The 21,966-nt window shown below is 46.9% G+C and overlaps 1 protein-coding gene across 3 annotated transcripts in view; it reads right to left on the reverse strand.

Moving 5' to 3' along the window:
- SH3RF2 (SH3 domain containing ring finger 2) overlaps nt 1–21,966 on the reverse strand; it is a 274,927-nt gene that overhangs the window by 35,121 nt on the left and 217,840 nt on the right. For all 3 annotated transcript variants that reach the window (XM_069652450.1, XM_069652447.1, XM_069652448.1), the window contains exon 7: nt 16,896–17,066. In XM_069652450.1, the coding sequence (XP_069508551.1) occupies nt 16,896–17,066 (171 nt within the window). The remainder of the gene's footprint in view (nt 1–16,895; nt 17,067–21,966) is intronic.

A 21,966-nucleotide genomic window follows, 5' to 3' on the forward strand; every position in this document is an offset into this window, starting at 1 on the left:
TAACAGAAAGGTACACATTTTGACAGCAGGATATTCCGGCAGCGTCCAAGTCCAAAATGCGATAGACACAAGTTTAGGATGGTCGTCCCTGGAACATCCCTTCCAACCCCACAGCAGAAGGGAACGTGCATGTGGTAACCACCTCTTGGGGGCTCCTACAAAAAGACAGCGATAGGCTACAGGCCACTTAGAACAGGGTAGCTCCCCTCGTCGTCTGCTTACTTAAGAGGAGCTGTCATAGAGAACTGAGTTCAAGTTCTTGAGTATCACCAGGAGAGCGGCGCTGAGAACAGTCCAGAAAATCTCTGGCACCACACGAGCCTTGAGCTTGAGCACGAGCAATGAACTTCAGAACCTTCCAGATCAGGCGGTTAGGAAAGAGGGGTATGGCAGTAGCAGGCCCTGTATTGTGGAACACACTCGCCCAGGGAATTAGAGTTAAACTGGACCGCCTGAAATGTAAAAAAGCTCTATAAACTGGCGTTCAGGGAAGAGTTCCTCTGCTTACCATTATAAGTATCAATCTCAACAACCCCCATGTTTGAGTTTTCGCTATGCTAAATAATAGCTGTACCGGGTCTGGATTGCGCTGTTCCCATGTAGCATTTATAATGTCTTGTAGCCAAGTGCATTGTTGCACAATCTTCTGGGTACTTTAACATACTCCCCCCAGAGTCAGCCGCCCAAGCCCATAAACGTGCTGGAATACTTTAAAAAAAAAAAAAAGTTTATCTTACATATAATAAAATACCTGCTGTATACCCACCATGCATAATTTTCTTTTTAAAGTCTAGTTGTGACAGCACTACTCATTTGTAATAAGAAACTGAAATCCTTGCTACTGTAGTATGGCATGACGGTCGATAACGAGGACTCCTGGCCGTTATCCCCTGTTCCAGCCCCTGGACCGGGGGATGAAGGCTATTAGCACCCCGGGTTGCCAAAGAGGTAACACAGGGTGCAAAAAAATTATTTTTCTTCCTACAGTGGAGGCGCGCGGCATACCATTGCATGAAGGAAATCCTTTCCAAAGATGGCTGCCACCCGCCTTCACTTTCCATGGTGGCCAGAGGGAGGCGAGAGGAAGGAGCGGATGCGGCGACGGCACCAGCCGCAGCCGAAAAAAGGTAAGTATGGAGTCCGGGGGGGAGGGGAGTGACGGAGGGTAGGGGTAAGATGGTGGAGGGGGGAGCCGGCCGTCAGGCGGCTTTAGATGCTGGCTTTTACCTAGCTCATTCCTAGCCATCTGATTGGCTGGCTTCCCCCACCCGGGTGCTAATAACCTATTAGAATTGGCTGCAACATCACAATGCCTGTTTTCAGAGCCAGGCATTTTAGGTATGCAGATGAGTCAACACCTGCCATGCCTCAACTGATTAGTCTGAAGGAACTCCCTTAATTTGCGTCTCCAATTATATAACAACTTCAATGCTGTAGCTCCAGAGTCTGACACGAACCATGTGCCGGCTCATCCCCATCGCTATAACAAAATGAACTTCGAGTGTACAACACTGGATAACATCAACTGATTTGGTGACCCTCCAGCAGAGCGAGGAATTTCACTTTCTGAGGATACTGTTCCTTGTAATTTTCTGTGGGAAACTGGGCCTACGGGGCGCTCCTCAAGGCCACGCGCTACTCTACATACCAATGCTGAGTAGTTCATTACAGGATTCCTGGCACAAGAACCCGTCTTCTTGATGCCCAACCGTCTGTAAGGCGCTTCAGATTCCTTTCTACTGAACTGGGTTCTGTTGACAAACCAGTCATTAGTTGGTAGGGAGACATTTATGCTCACCTGTTTACTCGGGGAGCTGCTGGGGAACAGCACACGACAGAATAATACTATCTCCAAGTCAACAGTTGCTGTGAACTACAAAGGTGGCCTGTCAAGTTTATTTTGATATTAGACTCATTGGACTAGGTGTTGTCAACGCATTGCACAGTGGCGTGGTTTCTTTCCAACAGTACAGATTCAATATGTATTCTAGACATCAACAACAGGACGATCCGTTGCCTTAGAGTGAGCAGAGAGCAAGTACTAAAAGCTGGGTCCTGGAGCTGACCAAGCAGGCGCGAGAGAACGTGGGCCTTCTTTGCTGGAATGAGCCTGCGTTTTCTCTGTACCACGTGACTCAGAGTGCCGCCACAGGCTCGAATCCCGGCACCCCTTTCTCTGTACGGTAGTCGCCTGTCTGTTTCCATTTCCTTCCCACTCTCCCCCTCCCTTCCTTATCTATGTCTTAGCTCTTGCACTATCTGAAAGGTCGTCAGGCCGAGTACAATAGTTAATTTCACATCCTTACTGTTCATGGCCTGTAAGAATGTGGTTGTATTTTCTCTTGTTCCCTCCCTTGCCTTGAAGCGCTTTGAAACACTTTGTGTGTAGGCGCTATATAAATAAACGATCATATCATATATCATATCATATCTGTGCCTCTGCACATCTGCATTTCCTTGTCACCTTCTGGCCTGCTCCCAGAAAGGTTACATTTGGGTTCCCTCTGGATGGGTGTGGGATACCCCCCCTCTCCCTCATGCTGCCCGTGGCATGCACTTGTGTCCCACAGGTGCCCTCCATACTGTATCGCTGTGAGCAGGTGCTAATGGAGATAATGGCCTCCTTGGCGTGCTGTAATGGCCTGCCAGTGGTCTGCAGAGGAGTAACTCTGCTGAAAATGTTCTGTGGGGGGGGTACATGACATCTAAAGGAAAGGGGCCCTTGCCAAATGAGCGGGACAAAATGGTGTGCCACGAAAGTTGGGAGTTTGGGGGGCAAACACTTGTACCCCCTAAAATTACGTCCCTGGTGGTCTGCCGCCTTTAGCTTCGTTTTGCTCCACCCATTACCTCAGCAGCAGGCTGTTACCAGGAGAACAGCCTTCCGAGACAGGCATTATTGACCTATTAGCACCCTGTGTGGAACATTGGAATCATGGGACCCAATCACGAACCAGGGTCTGTGTTGCTATGAATCCTGATGTCATCCAGGATTCCATGTCCCACACCAGTTGCTGATGTCTCCACTGCCATGCCACATTCTCCCCACCTCCCCCCCTCTCCAATACCTACTTGTGCCCTACTCGTCCTGCGTGCTGCGCCTCTCCTCCATCCACGACCATGACCCACTTCCTTCCCCGAACGCTTCCTCTTTGCTCCTCTTCTTCTCTAACACCGAAAAAGGACAACCACAGCCAGGCCATCGAGTGGCTGCCCTGTTCTTTGTTATTGTACGGACGGGTGCTAATAGCATTATTATTACCTGCAGGCGGGGGACAATATGGGCTTCATGAACCCCAAAGCCCTCCTTTGGCGCCCTTGCGAGTTGGGCTTCCGGGCTCATAAAAGCCTGCGTTAATGCTTAATTAGAACATGGGAATGTTGGCAGTTGCATTGCTGAAGATGCAGTGGCACAGGGCAAATACGGTTGGCATACATCTTCTCTCCCAGCATTCAAATGTTTCTCCTTTGCCGCAGTTTTAAACAGAGCATTCTACCCTTCTTAGGTTGAATGTTCTAATCGAATTAAGGCCTTTCTCCCTTGCGCTATATTGACCGTTAAGGCCCCCTCCATTCTTTTAGGCCTTTGCCTGCAGCGCAGTCCTATAACTTGTAGAGAGGACATCATGGGCTGGCATAACCCACTGCAGAGAGCAGTAATGCAATAGACTATCACCTTATAGTAAGTATAAAAGTATATTGCAAGTGGCATTAAAATACTTTATATATAGAGTTCCATGACCAAATAATGCCCCAGTTAACTACGCTGCCTGGAACATTGGACGAAGCCTGTAATAGCAGTTGATAGGTGACATCACCGTGCTTGCTGTCAGATTGGTATACCATGTTCAAAACATCTCCCTGAGTACAGTAGCAACTGCCACATCAGCATTTCATAAAATTGAGGCCTCTTTTTTTTTAGATACCTATTTATTTATTTGTATAGCGCAGCCAAAACCCTGAGTCATCTGGGCGCTGAAACTTACATGAGCTACAGAGAACAATGTACAAATGATAATAATCCAAGAAGTGAAAAGAAAACAAAATAGTGAAGCTCACCTTGTCCTCTGTCTATTTAGTTCCCAGCTGAAGCTCAGTTCAATGGGACACAATCTGCACAAGAGGCAGCTAGCTACCTCTGAAATTGACTAGCTCTAGGTAGGGTTAAGCAGGGGCGTGTCATCATCAACTGCATGGAATCCTTGTCTGTTTCAGTTCCTGGCAGGAATTCAGAGCGCCATGAACATGATTTGCGTCAGAGGGAGCACGATACAAAATACTGAATGGGCGGGCAAGGGGGGATTTGGGTGTGTGTGAGAGGGGCTAGGAGCAGTGGTCGAAGTGGCCGGGAGCGGTCGGGAGCGGTGCTCCTCTACTTCTTTTAAATATGTTTTACCGTTCCTATACTTTTATTGTAAAAACAAACCGTTCAGTGTTTTGTGTCATGTTAAGTCTCCTCGGAGTTGAGCTGCCGTGCAGCCTCCCGGCCTCTTTTCTCTGTGGATAATAGGCGCCTCTGTGGACACACGAAAAGCACTCCTGCCACTCAAAGGGCTTAGCGTTTGCATTGCCCACCCCAAGGGTGCTTGTTCCGCGACCTTTGTTTGGATGAATGGCTGAGCCGTTCTATGATTCATGAGTTGGCAGCGACAGGGCAGGGTGCTTGGAACAGGAGACCCTTGTCTGCCGTGGCCCTCTCTGCTTCTGTGGCCCTCATCTGCTTGCGCGGTACTTTACCTTGCATTAACCTTGACTCGACGGCCCTTTCCAGCAGCTATTCCTGCTCTCATTATCTTTTTAATTAGGTTGAATTTTAATTTATTTATCACGTATCTTGGCTCTGCGACATAACAAGCCAGGGCCCATCGAAGGAAAAAAAAAACCTGCCCGACCTGCTGCTGGCGCTGCCCTCCCTTTTCTCGTCTTCTTGTCACTCAGGATATCAATTGACTTCACCTCGAGTAAGGCGCTCACAGGGGAAGGGACAAAATGGCCGCCCTGAAAGAAAGACACCGGAACCCATGGTTGACTCTAGCACTGCTCAGGGTTCACTTTGACAAACAGTATTGAGGTTCGAAGAGGGAAAACAGGGGACTAGTAGTGGAGTAAAGGCAATAATAACCTCGTGGACACCCCACGAAACCTATCCCTCCAGAACCTGCAGCGGCAGCCTTTCCTTCTGGCTCTGGTCCAGCTAGGATATTCCATTTGAAGTGACTGTTCTGGAAATCTCTTGATTTACCTGCAGTAGGGTGACCAGACGTCCCGGTTTTCCCGGAAAATCACCCTTCGTCCGGGAGTTTTTTTCATTTTAGAAACCCTGCCGGGGTTTGCATGTTTTGGCGGCAATGATAATTAAAATTGTTATTATTTTTCACAACACGTTCAGAATGTTGGGGCTGAAAGATTGCCTTGAACCCCAAACCTTTCAGGTACAAGTCACAACACTTACTGACTGTGCTACAGAGGCTGGCTTGGAAATAATTGTACAGCACGCCATGTGATATATCAATTAGAGCAAACGCTTGTTTTGAATTAACATTCCAAGATTCACAGACAAAACTGCACAAATGAGATCATATACAGTTCATAAAAAGGAGAAGTGCTGGAAATATGATTGGGTGTTGGGAGTATGTTGGGGGAGGGGTGGTAATTGATGGGCTGCAATGGGGTAGTCCCTCTTTTATGTTGTTGGTCATCCCGATTTTTCGTTTTGAAATCTGGTCACCCTAAACTGCAGCCTGTTGGCCCTCAAATGTTCCTCTGCTGAGCGCCGCTACCCCCTCGGCAAAGGTTTTGCAATTAGGGACTATAGGATGGCTAGTGGGGGACGCACAGGGGAAGTTCTGGTGGAGGAGAGGAAAGACTGTGGAAGGCGATCCGAGACCATGCAGCATTACCAGTGCCCTCCGGGTCACAGTGGGTGCTGGGGGCAGACAGCGTGCACAGTTCTGCAACCTGTCGCGTCTCTGAGGAAGATGAAGACGTGTTTTGGAGGGTGTGCCCGTTTACGCAAATAAGAGGCATTTGGCTTGTTGGAATAACCAAAGGAAGGCAACACCGTCCATATAAACGAAAAGTAAGTGCCAAGCCCGTGTTCGCGCCACTTCTACTACCCCCTCACCTTCCCTTCTATCACCTTCAGCCTCCCTCTCCTCTTGCCTGGCCTCTCCCTTTGCAATCTCCCTTTCCCGTCTCTTATTCCTGCCCTGGCTCTTTTCTCTCCCTCTCTTCCTCTGGCAGACCTTATATCTCCACCCCCCCGACCCCCTCAAGATCCTATTTCTCTCCTTTTCTTTCTCCCTTTAACATTCTCCTTCCTCCTTTCTCCCCCTACCCCCAGTTCTGTTTCTTCTCTTCTCATTCTCTCTGCCCTCATGCACTCCCCCCATTTCCCACGCTGCCTCTCTTCCATCCTGCAGTTCTTTTTTCTCCTCCATCCCGCCAGTTCTCTCTCTTCGATCCCACTCATTCACCTCCTCCTGCTATTGTCGCTCTCAAACCTAGGTTCCCTCCCATCTCCCTCTGCACTCTCTTTTCCCCCGTGTTTCTATTTCTCCACCCTGTTCTCTTTCACCTCAATATTCTGTTCGCTCTCCTTTCTCCTTAACCTTTGCTCTTCCCCTCCAAGATTGGCTTTCCTTTCCCTGCACCCCCTTCGTGCTCTTTCTCCTTTAATTCTCATCTTCAGTGCCCCCTTCTTACTCCTCAAGCACCCATTCCGTTTTTCATCTACCAGCCCCCACTGTTGTCTCTTCTCGGTCTCCAGTCCTCTCATTGTCTCCTTTTTTTTCATCCAGTACTGTTTCTCCTCCCCTAGTTCAAAAGATAGCTCAGCAAGATGAGCGCTTGCCACAAACATGAGTCAAGCCTGCAGTTTGGTTTGGAAGTTAACATCATGACCGGGCAGGTGCAGCCCTTTTCCTATACCATTAAATTGGTAAACAATTTTTTTTTGGTGCTGCTTTATTTAAGTGCATACAGTTGAATAACAACTTTTCACACTAACAATCCAACATGATAAAACAAAACAAACAACACATGTATGCAATACATTTCTGTTTAAAATAAGAATACATTTTTTCCCATGTGATTCAAATTCGGACGAGTGAACCTAATTTGATTTAAAACGTCCTAACAGATTATAGTTCCATAAAAACGAGAAATCTCGCACTAAAACATCCAATTCAAAACTCTAAAATACTATATCACAGTTCATTATATCTCATAAAGATCCTTTTGTAATCACGGTTAATACTAATATCCGAAATGAAGCACTATAAAAACAAAAGTGATCATATTATCATATATGTCCCCAAAATTGTCCTATGTCTGCGTGGGGTCCCATCAAATCCGTTTTCCCTTTGCATACAGGAACCGAAGCTCTGCTTTTTCAATTATAAACGTAAGCCCCAATATGTAAAGAAAAAAACAGACTGGACTGGATGACCTACTGATGCCTAAAATGCAACCTTTGCTCTCACGATGCGGCCACCTATCTCTCTGTGCCTCCAGTTGTGTCTCTTCCCTTTTTTCCGTGCATTGGTCTCCCTTGCTCTCAGGCTGTGAATCCCTTCTCACTATCTCGCCCTTTCTCCCTCCCCATCATGGTTCCTCTTTTACCTTCTCCTGCTCTTTCCTCATTCCTCCCTTTCTGGCTCCCCTCTTTTTTCTTTCATTCTGGCAGCTCTCTTCCCCTCTTGCCACCCTGCGCCATGGGTAGTGAACTAATTTCTAAACAGTCTATATTTCTTCCACTAGTGAACTTGGGCATGGGCGGGAGGCTCAGGGCAAAGGGCCATATGATTGCCATAATGGAGCCTGCACTGCTTGGTCACTTTACGATGGCTATCAAGCTATAGTGCTTTCGGCCTACATCAGGGGGTGTGAGGAATTTGACCATCGACACGGTGGGTGTGTGCTAACCTGGGCTTTTTAGAAATTTTATATGAAATTGTATGATGGTAGATCAACCTTTGGAAAATGTGTTGGGCTAATCTGCACACATTTTCCTATGTTCACCGCACAACATACACATAGCCTGTGTACTCTGGGTGGACACAGCCTGCAGGTGCAGTCCTCCCTGTCACTTTTAGTTGGAATGTGACACCCAGGAATACATCAAGGCATCTCAAAAGGGGGAGTGCAAAACCTTCCTCCTGCCATGTCCAGCCTAATTAAATAACAAAGGCTCCATGGATCCGCCGTTTCCACTGTCAGTTCTGCTGGTGGCAGCCTTGCATACTAAGCAGAGTTCATTTAAAGGGGTAGTTAACTCAAACATTTTATTGTTTAAAAAGATTGCCCATGACACAAAATATATCTAAAAAACGTATTTTTACAAAATGTTCCTATGTAAAATAGTTGGAAAATGAGCCTCAGAGTTTTGTGAAGTGAACAAGCCTCTTGTTAACTCTGCTCTTGCGGCAGTAATCAAGCAAAAGCCCCTAGTGGGAGAGCTGCCGGAGAGCAGAGAATGCTGTCAGGCTCCTTCTGGAGTCCGATGCTCCTGGTGAATGCTGCCCCCACCCCTGTACTCTGCGGTGATTTTTTTTTAAGTCTACTGGGCTCCCCTGGCCCGGGGGACCCTGGGAGACTTAAAACAAAAGTACCGGCAATTATAATCGCGGCGTGCTGCTTAATATATTTATTTATTTGCATTTTTAAAGCACTCACACACCCCGGCGGTATCGAGTATGTCTCAGTTGCGTATTTATGACGCGCTTAATACCCAGAGGTTTCTAAGCGCGGACCCGGGGATCGAACCTGTGTTGCTTTGTGTCATCTTGTTTCCAAGGTGAGCACGTTGCTGCTGAGCTATCCTCCCGGGACAATATAATTGCTGTGCCTTTCGTTTTATGTCTCCTCGGCTTCCCTGCCCCGGGGGAGCCTTTGAGACTTAAAACCAAAGTACTGGCAATTATAATCACAGCGTGCGGCTTAATATTTATAATTGCTGTGCCTTTTGTTTTAAGTCTCCCGGGAGACTTAAAAATAAAGTACCAGCAATTATACATATTAAGCCACCGGCCGCGATTGGCATGCAGCGTTGTATTCATTATTGGTGTGCTTTTTGCTTCAAGTCTTCAAGGCTCCCCCAGCACGGGGGAGCCCGGGAGACCTAAAATGAAAGTACGGGCATTGTAATTACTAAGCTGCAAACCGCGATCAGCGTGCAGGGTTGTATTCATAATAGCTGTGCCTTTCGCTTTTAGTCTCAGCAATTATGAATACTACACCAACCGCTACGATCAGTGGGAGGTGTAGTATTTATAATTGTTGTGACTTTTGTTTCAAGTGTCCTGACCCCCCAAACCCCGGCCCGGGGGAGCACAGGAAACTTATAACTAAATTAACCACAATTATAAATACTACACCTCCCACCTCAATCAGTTCGGAGGTGAAACAGAAAGTACAGGGCAATAATTGCCGTGACTTTCGCTTGAAGTTTCCTAGGCTCCCAGAAAACCTCAAGCTAAAGTAACTGCAATTATGAATACAATACTGGCAGGCTGTAGCCTGCCAGCACTGTCTGCTCTCCGGCAGCTATAAGCAAAAGCTCCCAGCAGGGGCTTTTTCTTGATTACTGCTGCAAGAGCAGAGTCATGGTACGAAATGGATGCCACCTAGTGCTTGACTTCGGGGCTCATTTCCCAAATATTTGACATAGGAACTTTTTGTAAAAAATTGTTTATATTTATTTTTTGTTACAGGCAATCTTTTTACAATACAGTACAATTTCTGAGTGAACTACCCCTTTAAGCAGGACCATGAGACCTGATCAGAGGGCTAACAAAAGACAGGAAACCCCAACACCTTTGATATGCATCTGTGTCAATCTGAAGCCAACTCCCGCCCTTTATAATCAATGAAAGTGGGCTGTCATTTCTGGTACACGTGTTTACAGTAGGTAACCCCCCAAGTGGACCCCATTCTGAGGTCAGGAGTATGTGATTTGATGGGGACAGAACATCTGTTCTTACCACAACCTCAAGGGAGACCTTCCTTTAATCAGGAACCACATAGAGCTCAATAAACCAGAGAGACCCTTTGATCCACAACAGACAGGAAGATGAGTGGGACTTAGCAGCACATGTTTTCACCCCTTTACCTTTCCTGTTGCAAAGCACTCTGGTTATGACATTACGCATAACAGAAGATTGTTGGTGGGGACCCAGGATTGGTCCATTAAGGTAGGCTTAGCCCACACCAATCATCAGTGGGGTCCATTTGGTTTTAAAAGGGGGCTGAGCCCCTCTTTTGGCAGATCATCTGAAAGCTTTGGAAGGAGTAACAAGAATAACTCATTTGGACCCTGCCTGAAGGTACAGCCTGCCTTACAGCTTCCGCCAGTGAGGGAAGGTCAGGATTTCCCAGGATGGAAGCAAGACCCCTCTCCTAAATATCTCCCAGGGAACAGAGGGGGATACTGAATCCAGAGGGCCCGCCAAACAGCTCCAGAATGGGTACCCAGCCAGCACAAAGCGTACTCTGATAGGCTCTGCAGCAAGCTTCCTAGGTGGGAAGTGCCAGAGAGTCTCTGAACCAAACCATGGACAAGGCTGGTGCCTGCAACACTCTCCTCAGCTTTGGGCCGTCCACCTTAAACTACGACACAAGCCCAGTGAAGAAGCTAGGAGGAGTGCATCGACAAGCATCAACCAGCGTCCACCTTAAAGGACATTTTGGAGCCAGTCAAACCGGTCGAGCTGCAACCCATTGCACCACTGACTGTTGTCACGCCGCAGTCGCTAATGTCATCTGAGACACCCCTACTAGTGCTTAAGACCCACCAACCAGCACTGAGACAATGATTCCTGACCCCGAGCTGCCATGTAGGCCAGCCTGCAGCCGTCCACCCAGCCTCGCTCGCCAAACTGCCTGCTACCTGATACCCATAGCTGTCTCCTATCTTGAACTTTGTTGCAGAAGCTGCAAAGCGCCCTAAAACCGACAATACACTGTCGAGCACCAAGAATTTCTTAGAAGCACAAGTCACATTGTGGTGCTGTCCCCCGATCCTTCTCCGAAGGCCCCTAGTGACATTTTACAACCCCTTGCTCCCTTTGTGCTGAAAGGAAGTATCCTTGAACTACTGGGATTAATTACTTTACTGACTACCCGCCTGTCAGTATACAGAGTGCATCCTCTTTCCGTCTTCAAACTGTCTATCCTCTGCATTCCCTTACAGGGTGGGTTGTATTTTTATTTTATAGTGTGCTAGAACTGTCTGTTGTCATAATAATAAAGTTGATATTTGTACACAACCTTGACTGGACAGTCACTTTTATAATTGGGTAATAATTGTATTTTCGTTGTGTTGCAACTAACCAACAATCCATGACCTTGCCGAGATAAGCCTGCCGTTCTGTCCACATTACCAACATTGGACAAGGAGGTTTATAATTTGCTTGTTTTTCCAATCTGTTCGGATCCCTTCTGCTGTACTAGAGGTGTGGGGCTGACTGATGGTTTAGAAACCAATATTCATCCCAAGGCCACTGGTGCCCCGGAAGTTGATTTGTCAGAGGGTGCGCACCCAACCGTTTAAAAAACCCTGCTGGAAGCCATTCCAACTCTTAGCCCATCTCCCTTTGTTCCTCAGGACTGTGGTGTGCTCTCCCTTTAAGAATAATGAGTCCCTGCTGAAGGCTCGTGCTGTGTCACGTGTGCGTGCACCATGTGATCATCCCAATAAAAGGGACAAGCAGTTTCCTGCTCGTCGGTCAATTTCACCAGACTCCTGCCTGATGTGTATTGTATTCCACGGTGTGCCAGCGCGGCCTTCCAGGCAGAGGGTCTGTCTTTTCAGAACTGAGCACCTGCGTGGCAATTCTGCCCCTTACCTGATGTGGCTGTGCGACCACAGCCTGCGTGTATCACCTGTCCCATGTGCCTACAGAGCCTTGGACTGTTTGCTGGGTGATCCCAGCCCACTTGTACGACAGGGAGATCCCTGCCACTGGAATTGTGTGTGGGTCTGCTAGGTGCCCCCAGCAACTCTCGAGCTGGCCTGTGTGCCTGTGAGCAGCCTGCAACTGTCACTGCAAATTAATGTGCTGGGTGCCCCCAGCGATAGTCCGACTGGCCTGCGTGACTGCAGGTTAAGTCGTACCAAGGACCAGGGCAAGTCGTAACAAGGACCTCCTCCCCACTGAGCCGAGACACAGGTCGACAGACATCCTAGATCACTCAAAAAGTAAAAACGTTCTAAAAATAATGTTAACTGGCTTTGAGAGTGTTGAATGATTGGGGGTGATGGAGGTGGTTTCAGGGGGAAATCATTGGCCAAAAGGTAGAGGTGCATACTGTATACAGAGCCACATTGTGATGAATATACAGTCAATAGGTGCACATCAGATGCAATGTATTTAATAGAAGTTATATAGTTGGACTACTTCAATTTTGTGGTTGATTAAACATAAGTAACTCTTTATTCTTCTCCTAGATATTCTGTGGAACTCCTCTGAGGGATGCCGATCCAGCCTTCTCAATGGGCGGATGCCATTTTCTCGGGTAACTATTGGGGGTCGGGCAGCCGACGGGTTTGGAGGCCATGTACAATAGCAGGACACACCATTCTGTTTGCTTTTCACTTTATTTTAGAGGAAACCATTTTGATAAGGAAAGTGTATCGAAACGCGCACTTCATGCAGAACAAGAAGAAAACAAGTCTGTACATGCTCCTGGAAACATGGCTGTCACGGCATGAGATGCATCTGGAATGAAACATGCTAAAAGCAGCACACATCATAATCCCCCAAATCGTCCCGTCTCAGTCCCCAGCGTACACACCCAGATGTATAGAGCCTGTCATGAGGCCAGCACAAGAGTCTTCCAGAGGTCTGCAACCTTTGGCTCTCCAGACGTGATGCAGTACTACTGCCACCATGGCTAGCAGAGTCAGTTGCGATATCCCCCATTCTCTGATCTCAGGGGTGTCAAGCAAAGACGGGGAGGATCATATTGGTAGTACTCTGGGTATGATAGCTGAGTGTAACACCGATTACAAGCTTCTTGTTAATTATGCTGCACAGTGGAATGGAGTTCCCTCTATCACTGAAATTTTGTGTATTATCAAAAAGTTACATTGCTCCCGAGCTGTTAGGTCGGACGGCACATGCAACGTCCTGGTGAAGAACTCTCCCTTGGTTTAGGCTGAGGCACTACATGACTTGATGGCTTGCATAAGTAGCACTGACTTTGTACCCAGCTCTTGGACTGATAGTAACACTGTGCTGGTGTACCAAAAAGGGTGTAGAAGTACTCCAGGCAACTATCATATGCTAGCGATGTTGGATATTCCATCAAAAATATTTGCCAAAGTTCTGCTTAAGGAACTCGATGCATGGGCAGATGATAACAATATAATTCCTCGCAATCAGACTTGATTTGGAAAAGGGTCCTCCACGGTTTATAATCTTGTCACACTAACCTCTCTGAGCACACTTGGTGTGGGCGATAGGTTACGGTGTGTCAAGCATTTATCAATTTCTCAACGGCATTCAATACCATATAAGAGAACGATTGTGGTATCATCTGCGTGCCATAGGAAACCCTAAAGGTCTACTAATGATGATCATAAGGCTACACGCCAACACAAGAGTGCACATCAGAGTAGATGGGAAGGGAGGCTATGCAGCTGGTTTGCTACTTGTCCTGGTGTCAAACAAGGGTGCATACTTGGACCGACTCTACTTAATCTATATCTGACAGACTTGCAACAGGCCCTCGATGTAGCCAACATCAGTGCAATTAAGTGTGGGAAGCACGGCGTATCATGGTTGGGGTACGCAGGTGACACTGCGATTAAGGATTATATCCTTTAGGCACTACGAAAAAGGCTAAATGCACTTTCGAACAATGCTATATCGAATGGACTCCAGATTAATGTTGGTAAGTTATGGAGTACAGAATGGGTCGGAAAAAAAGATGTAGTACTGTGTGGATCCTAAATGACAGTCGGGTCGAGGTGGTTGGGAGTACATGCATGATGAGGTACATTTTGACTTGGTACACAGAGAAAGTTCATTGGGACGAACAGGGGGTCATACTATTAATACCGTTCTTTCCATCTATCAGGCAAATATAAGATCCCTTATGTTATACAGTGTGAAGGTATGGGGGCACAAATTCACCAGAGAACCGAAAACTCTTGACGGGAAATCGTTGAAAACACTCTTGAGGCTTCCTCAGAATATGACCTGTGAGTACATAACGCTTGAGTGTGGTCTGTATAGTATTGGCACTGCGGTGTCACTAAAACTATTATTGCTAAATAGGAAAATAAAGGAAATGGTACCGTCCGCTCATGTTCATATGATTTATAAAATATATAGTGACCGGAAAACACATGCGCAACTGCTTTTTGGAATGGGCAACAAGACTGAGGTTTATTGGACCGACCCATTGGGGAGCAGTTTGATCTGGCTACCAAGAAAAACAGTAATGAAGTAATTGGCTATCTTGATGAAAGGATGACCACACCTAAATTCCTCAGGGCCTATCCAAACACTTCTATAGTTAGGAAATATATGTTAAATAAATGTTACTGTATGCCTACATTTGAAATCATTCGTGCCCGCATTGGCATTACCTGTGAACAGCGGGTCTGTAAAATTATGCAGGGAATTTGTTGATGAAACTATGAGGCATTTGTTTGTTGGTTGTTTAAGTTTGAACGCCATTAGGGACCAATATTTCACTAAATACAGGAATGATTGTTTTAGATTTTGTAAACAGGAGCTCTGGAAATGTTTTATGGGTGGGGAGGATCTTAATCTTATGTATGATGGTGTTAACTATTGCGATTATTTTATGGAAATATTTGATGAACTTGACCTATGAATTGGATATGTTTCCTTTTTATGCTGCTTTTATGAAGTTTATGGATGTCATTTATATTGGAAATGTCTTATGACGGTGATTGTACAAAGTCATTATTTGATTACATGTGCATTAAATAAATAAATGAAAAAATAGTCAGTTGTGAGGGATCATGGCAGTAGTAGTCCCACACATCTGGCGAGCTGCAGGTTGCAGACCCCAGCCGGAGAGACCACTCCTATAATATTTGACTTTTGGATTATCCAGAGTTTCAACCTCCGTATAAATATGCCTTTAGTAGCAGTAGAGGCCTACTTGTTACAGCAGAACACCCACCTTAATTTGATGTCAGTAAAGGGGCTCAGCAATTCAGATACTGAGCCGGTAAGATAGCTCAGCGGGTTGAGCACTCACTGCAGCGATCTGCGTGTGATCTGCAGGTTGCAGGTCCTAATACCTGCAAGACCAACACAGCCTTTCATCCTTCTGAGGTTGATAAATGGGTACCAACTTTGACTGGGCGATATTGTATGTAAATATGTTCTATGTAAAGCGCTATATAACACCTCATTATCATTTATACTCTGTAGCCCTAATCGACAATATCATTTTCACCCCAGTGAATGAGAACCACGCTGTACCCCATCTGAAAAAGAAATGCCTGGTTTATGGGGTTCATTGCACCTTTCAGCTGTAGCTAGTCATGCTGGAACACATGTTGGATTTCAACCTAAGAGTACGAGTTTTGCTCTTTGACCCTAGGAGTAGTATCAGTGGATTGTACAGTACCTCGGTGCACCCACAACTTCGGTTCAGACAACATTGTCTTCAAAGTTGTCTATTGTTATCACAGCTCAACGGCAAATGTATCAAGTCTGTTCTTTGCCCGCATCACCCCCTACGCCTGTCTCATCTATTGGGAGAGGGCACAAGGGTGGACTGGTCTACAGGGAATTATGGAGATTTTCCAGTAGGCCCCTGCACCCTTGGCCGCTTTTGTGTGGTAACCTGTTTTATTTTCAAATGTTCTCATAAGAAAGGGGTTGGGCTTGCTGAACATGTGTAATATAGGGCCACTTTGAAACTTATTTCCAGGACCTGTTTTGGCCCGTGATTCTGACTGGAGTCCCACCATGTCCCTTCTGTCTGATCTTGGGAACTGTTAGTGCTTTCATGTGTTCACAGCAGAAGTCTTGGTCCATGCTGTCTCCACTCTTCCCCAATCATGGATTGGGAGACAGCCGCTCGTTAGGGCTGGGATCGTTGGACCGATCCCTGAATAGTAGAATACACTTTGGGCACAGCCACAAGCAATACGTCTGATATACATTTAAATATAAAACATGCCATTTGAGATTATTTGCATATTCAAGGTCATTCTGGAAACCCTTTGGGATTTGGTTGTCTGGTGAATTGACGAGCCCACACGTATTGTTTGCTGGATTCTGCTGCTTCCCCTTCCTGTATCCCTGCTGCCCATTCACTGGAGCCATTTCTACAACTCTTTTCAAGGCCTCTCTCTTCCCTTCTGCTCCTTTCACAGGTTGTTTTTAGTGCCGTGGCTTCCAATCCCTCTCTTTTCACGAGCTCTTCTGAAACTTTTTAAAATGTCTCGTCTTTTCACTTTCTCTCTTCTCATGCACTCTTTTCTCACTCTCTTTGCTTGTGGACTCTTTTCACTCCACCTTTGAAACCACAGCAACCAGCACACACTTCACCACACTGCAACAACAAACACACAACACAGAGCCTTACACAACAGCACACGATGGACTCCGACCGGATACCACACCAAAAAAGCTCAGCGAATGGTGTTAACCGAACTGAAGCTGCCAACAGCACATCAGAGCTCCCTTGCTCTTTCTCCAAACTTCGTCCTATTAACGCGCCCTAACCCTCCCCCCCTTGCTTTCAGATCCGCCAGAGTGCCAGGGGACCACTGCGGTGGTGAAAGTGCACGGTATAAATAGCCATTAACATTAACATTTTATCACCTTCTCTTTTTTCACTTCATCTGTTTCCACACTCAGTCACTTGCTGAAAGGTCTATGTTACAAACCGAGTCTGACCTGAACACCGGGATGACATAGCTACTCGGGAAGACGCCACTTTTCCCGGTGACCAAAGACATCCCCTTGAGCCAGCCTTCATGGAATGGTCCCAGGACGCGCACACCTTCGCCCTTCTGGAGGTCTATCTCGTCGGGTCCACGAGCTTTGTACGGATGCAGAGCTACACACCTGGGAGACACATGGAAAATGGGGTCAGAACACAGAAGAAAGACTATGTGAAGGGTTCATTACTCTAGATTATGTAGAGATCGTCTGAGGCATATTCTAATTTACCTGTGCACCGCTCCGAGTCTTACTTACTCAACCTTAGTATTTCTTTTTTTAAATTACATTCTAGTAATGGCTTTTAGGAAAACGTTTGCTTCAAAAATATCTTCCTCAAAGACACATCCCTTCATAAAAACACGAGTGAATTTGTAAAAATAGAAGGGAAGCTTAGGGGAGAGGGTTTTGTACCCCAACAGCAAATATCCAATTAATGAATTAAAAGACCCAACAATCCATACGAAGTAGTTTAAAGGGGCAGAAACCATAAAGCAAAAAGTACAATAACGAAATTATTCAGAAAGAACACAATGACACTGACAAGTAATACTTGAGGAAGATTATTTTTGATAAAATCCCCAAAAAACATTGAACCACTAAATAGATTTCAGTTTAGCTGTAACTCATATCCGGCGGTAAAGTGGAGAAGTGTGCTTTAACTTCACAAAGAACAGTTCCAGAATGGTAAAAATGGTTGCAAAAAGTAGTGGAGCTGTTAACAGTAAAAAATAAAAGTAGTGGACCACCGCTCCCGACCGTTGCCGCTCACTTCGAGCACTGCTATCCACCCTACTGAAAGACTGCTGCTCTTCCCTGGTGACAGACTGTCCACACTGAGGAAGAACTGCCTTTCCTGAAGACAAATACACTACTTTAGGGGTGCTCCTTTGGCCCCTGAAAAGGGGCTCTCTCTACATAAGAGGGCCACTTCCTGCTACTACTGTTAAGCAAACCCAACATCTAAAACTGAATCCTCCAGGGGTCTGTCTCTAGTAAGCCAGAGGGTGTGCCTACTTCTCAGGTGTCACTGTCTGTAAACCTGGTTTTCAGAAACGGTGGTGTGCAAGGTTGTCCAGAGCAATGCTAGTGGTTCAGATTCATTAAAAACCTTCCACACATCACTTTTGTGCTTCCAGACTTGAACTATAACATGGTACGCAGGAAAGAACCAGGAGACAGGTCTACTCTGTCTATGCTCCAAGACTCTGGAACCTCCTCCCTGTCAACATCAGGCTTGCCCCCATCACTTCTACGGTTCAGGAAACAGCTCAATACCTTCCCTTTCAAGGAATGGCTCCTCCTTAACACCTCGGTCCACACACCCTGCACTCCCCACCCTACCTGAGACACAGTGATCTACTAACCACGGTCTTCCGCCCATGCTGCCAATTGCCCACCCTCCCCTGTTAGCTCCCCACTCCTTTTTTTCTCTTCCTCCCTCACTCTGTTCTTCCCCTTGTGATTGTAAATTGCTTCGTTGCTTCATGAAGCTAGGTTCGCGCTCAATAAATACCATAATAATAATGATAATACTGTCCTCTTCTGGGGTCAGCAAGTTATGTGGCCCGCTTACTCGGAATCTCCAGCTTCTGTGTCACCCGCCTATGTGGCTTTTGGCCATGGAGTCCACGTTTCTCCAAAGAGGGAGCCTCACACCTTGTGCTGTTTGGATCTTGGCCTGAAGGGAGGTTAGACGTCATCTCCCTCATGCGTCTAGTAGCAGTTGCGCTCACCACCGGGAGAAAACATCTTTTCCTTATTGCTTTGCATCTTGAGCATGATAGAACACTGTTTGTCTCTACAAATGGCCGTGGGTTGTGTATGCTGAGCACCTGTTTGTTACTTACTGAAACTAGCTGCTATAGGACCCAGTGCAGGATAAAAGATGTTCAAAACTACAACCTGGGCAGGGCATTCATTCATGAAAGTTGCCACATGGTCCAGAATAGTGACACACCCATGCTAGATGGGCCGACCCTTCAGGCATTGTCCTGTTCCCTATAGGATTGTCCGAGTCCGATTCTACAAAATAGCCAAGCAGATCGAAGCGTTCCCCAGACCCATTATATACCTTGTACTGAGTTCTGCACAAGATGTTGATCAGAGTCTGCTGCTTGATACAGTGCTCCAGGCTGAAAAGGATTCTGGGCACCACTATCTCCGAAGCAGGTCTATATAGTCATGACCTACTCTACTTCAGTCTGTAAGGTGTCCTCAAATGTAGACACAATCCCCTGGTGGACCATGCTGGGAGCAGACGAGTCCATAGGAAAACCATTTACGGATGGGTAAATGCATCTCCAAGATCTTTATGGATGGGGCAAAGTCGGCCACATGCCAGGCAAGTTCTGCTATAGAGATATGTTTGGCCCAAAGGCTGCCTTCTCATCTGCATGCCTAGGAGTGGTGAGCTTTCATTGCCTGAGCTTAAGGCTTCTTAAAAAGAATTCAGAAAAGGCACTCATAACTGGCATTTGAATTTAGCCTCTGGAGCACAACTACGGTTGCCGGGAAGATATCAAAAAGAGCCAGAATTTCCCCAAAAGTTCCCCTAAACTGGGTTTGTTGCAAACCCTAGGAGCTTTGCAGGGAGAATGGAGATGAACCTACAGTTAGAAAGGAGTGACGGGCTAAATGGAGAGCTCTGCGAGGACCATATGCAAAGCTTGTTTCGTTACTAGAGGAACAAGACCTGGGGGAACATGAACCGTTATGCATTTCGATCATTAGTGATGCAGTCTGTGACGCCATGTGTGATGTCATGAGCAGTTTATTCGCCAGTGGGATGTCAGATGCTATTACCTATGATAGTAGCATTGCCATCAGGCATATGCTCAACCTGTGGCCATGCCCCTGCCATCCTACCACTCCTGGCACTACCTGTAGGGCATAGCGTGCAACCATGCCCTGAACCCATGCCCTAGGAGCTTTACCATAACCTGCACTATCTGCCTAGCATGGCCACGGGGCATGGCTCCTGGCCATTCACTGTATGTGCTTTCTTATGTCCTATTGGCATGGCATCGGCAGAAAGGCCTGCGCCCGTGCACATGGTCCGCTGCCATTGCAGCCTCTACCCGCGTCCCTGCCCAGTGAGTAATGCCATTGGGAATTAGCGCTGTTTGTGATCAGTTGCACTGTTATGATGTTCAAGATCGTAATAAAATGAGAACATGTCAAGTTGCATTGTTTGGGCTGCACATGCACACTAGAAGGCTATATTTTCTAAGGAAAACTGTTGAACCAAAATTCGTCAAACCTAGAAAAGTTACAGATTCCAGCTCTGTGCGATTTGCCTTCCAAATTTGGTGATGTTTCTCAGCGGTTATATCTCTATGCGCACAGATAATGCGATTTTATGGAAAACATTTTTTCGATGGATTGTTTACTGCAAAAATTCCATTGTAAAATCACAGATTTTTGTATTTTCTTTATTTGGGGGCGCCCCCATCCAAGACCCCTGTTTCCCTATTTTTTAGGATGTTACCCCAACATCCTCCCTACCTGTTATAATCCCTTACCCGTCCCGCTGATATATATATTTAAACACCAATTCTGTGTTTTTTTGATGGAGTTGTTTCGGTTAAACAATCCATTGAAGAAAAAATGTTCAGTATAACTGTCATGTTGTTCCTATGGGCATACCGCCCGTCCACCTCGTTAGGTGGGTGGACCGCCGTTGCGGTCCTTCTTCCCGCCACACGGGAAGTGACATTGGGGGTGGGAGGGGGTTAAGGGGTTTTGGCAGTTCATGCCTGGCAGTTAATAAAGCAGGTTATCTCTACAACGGCTCCCGCGTGATATGTGCCTCTGTTAGGAAGGCATGCAGAGGACCGCGGCCGAGCGCGTGGCGCGTCGGCGCTCCTTTCGGGAAAGAGGCCCCGGTGGAGGGGCTCACTTCAATGCCGCAAGCAAAGCGAAAGCCCGCCCCAGCAGACACAGAGCACAGGAGTGCCCGATTAGCCACGGGGCGGCCCCCAGCACGTGCGCAGCATGACGAGCCAACCCTGCCCCCCCATCCATCACACGCTGCCTGCGACAGCGAGGGAACCAGGAAACGGCGGGAAACCCTACAAAGGAGGAAAAGTCTGTCATGAACGGCAGCCACACTCTGCACGTGCGTGCAGGCTGGAGCTTATCAGCACCTCAAGATATCACAGGGCAAAGACGAGCCCCGGACAGTACGTAAGCACCGGCCTGAATCAAGCAAGCCATCCACACCATTTCGTCTCCTACAAGTCCAGTGGCATCGTCATCAGGAGGTGCAGGAGCCATTGCGGATGATCCTCAACAGATGCAAGGATCAGGTAACAACTCACAAAACCTGCCTATACCCGGCCCATTTCATGTTAGGGACACCTCCAATCTGGGACCCAGATGGATCATATGGCTGAGGGACTTTAAGTTCTATGCGGGGGCAATTGGTCTAATTGATGACGCAAGGCTAAAAAAACACCTTATTCATGACGGTAGGCCCAGAGGTCAGGGACATAGCAGGAGAGCTGATGAACATAGACACTGTCACATATGATGAACTCCACGGAAAACTCTCTGAATACTTCACCCCCACACCAATTTTGACTATGAGCGACACGTATTTCACACCACCAGACAGGAAAAAGGAGAATTGTTGGACAACTTTGTGATGCGCTTGCGCATCAAGCTGAAATACTGTGAATTTCACAAATATTCCAATGAAGAGGCGTTGAGATCCCAGGTCATAGCCAGCTGCATGTCACAATCATTCAGAAAACAACTGCTCCAAAAGCAAAGATTCCCTAGAGGAAATCCTTGCATTAGCCAGAATGGAGGCGGCTGTAGAGTCTCAGCTGGTTAATCTAGGCAAGGTCGCCATCCAACAACCATCATCCAATCCGGACACCATCAACAAACTCTTTGCCGCCCCCTCACAGAGCGGGAAACGCACCGACGCTACGAGCTATCGATGCAGATACGAATATCCGCCCGTGGGCGACTGCCCCGCCATTGGACAGAAATGTGCCGCCTGCGGCGGAATGGACCA

Source organism: Ambystoma mexicanum, chromosome 3p (genome assembly GCF_040938575.1).
Source record: "Ambystoma mexicanum isolate Mex_15411 chromosome 3p, UKY_AmexF1_1, whole genome shotgun sequence".
Taxonomy (NCBI): domain Eukaryota; kingdom Metazoa; phylum Chordata; class Amphibia; order Caudata; family Ambystomatidae; genus Ambystoma; species Ambystoma mexicanum.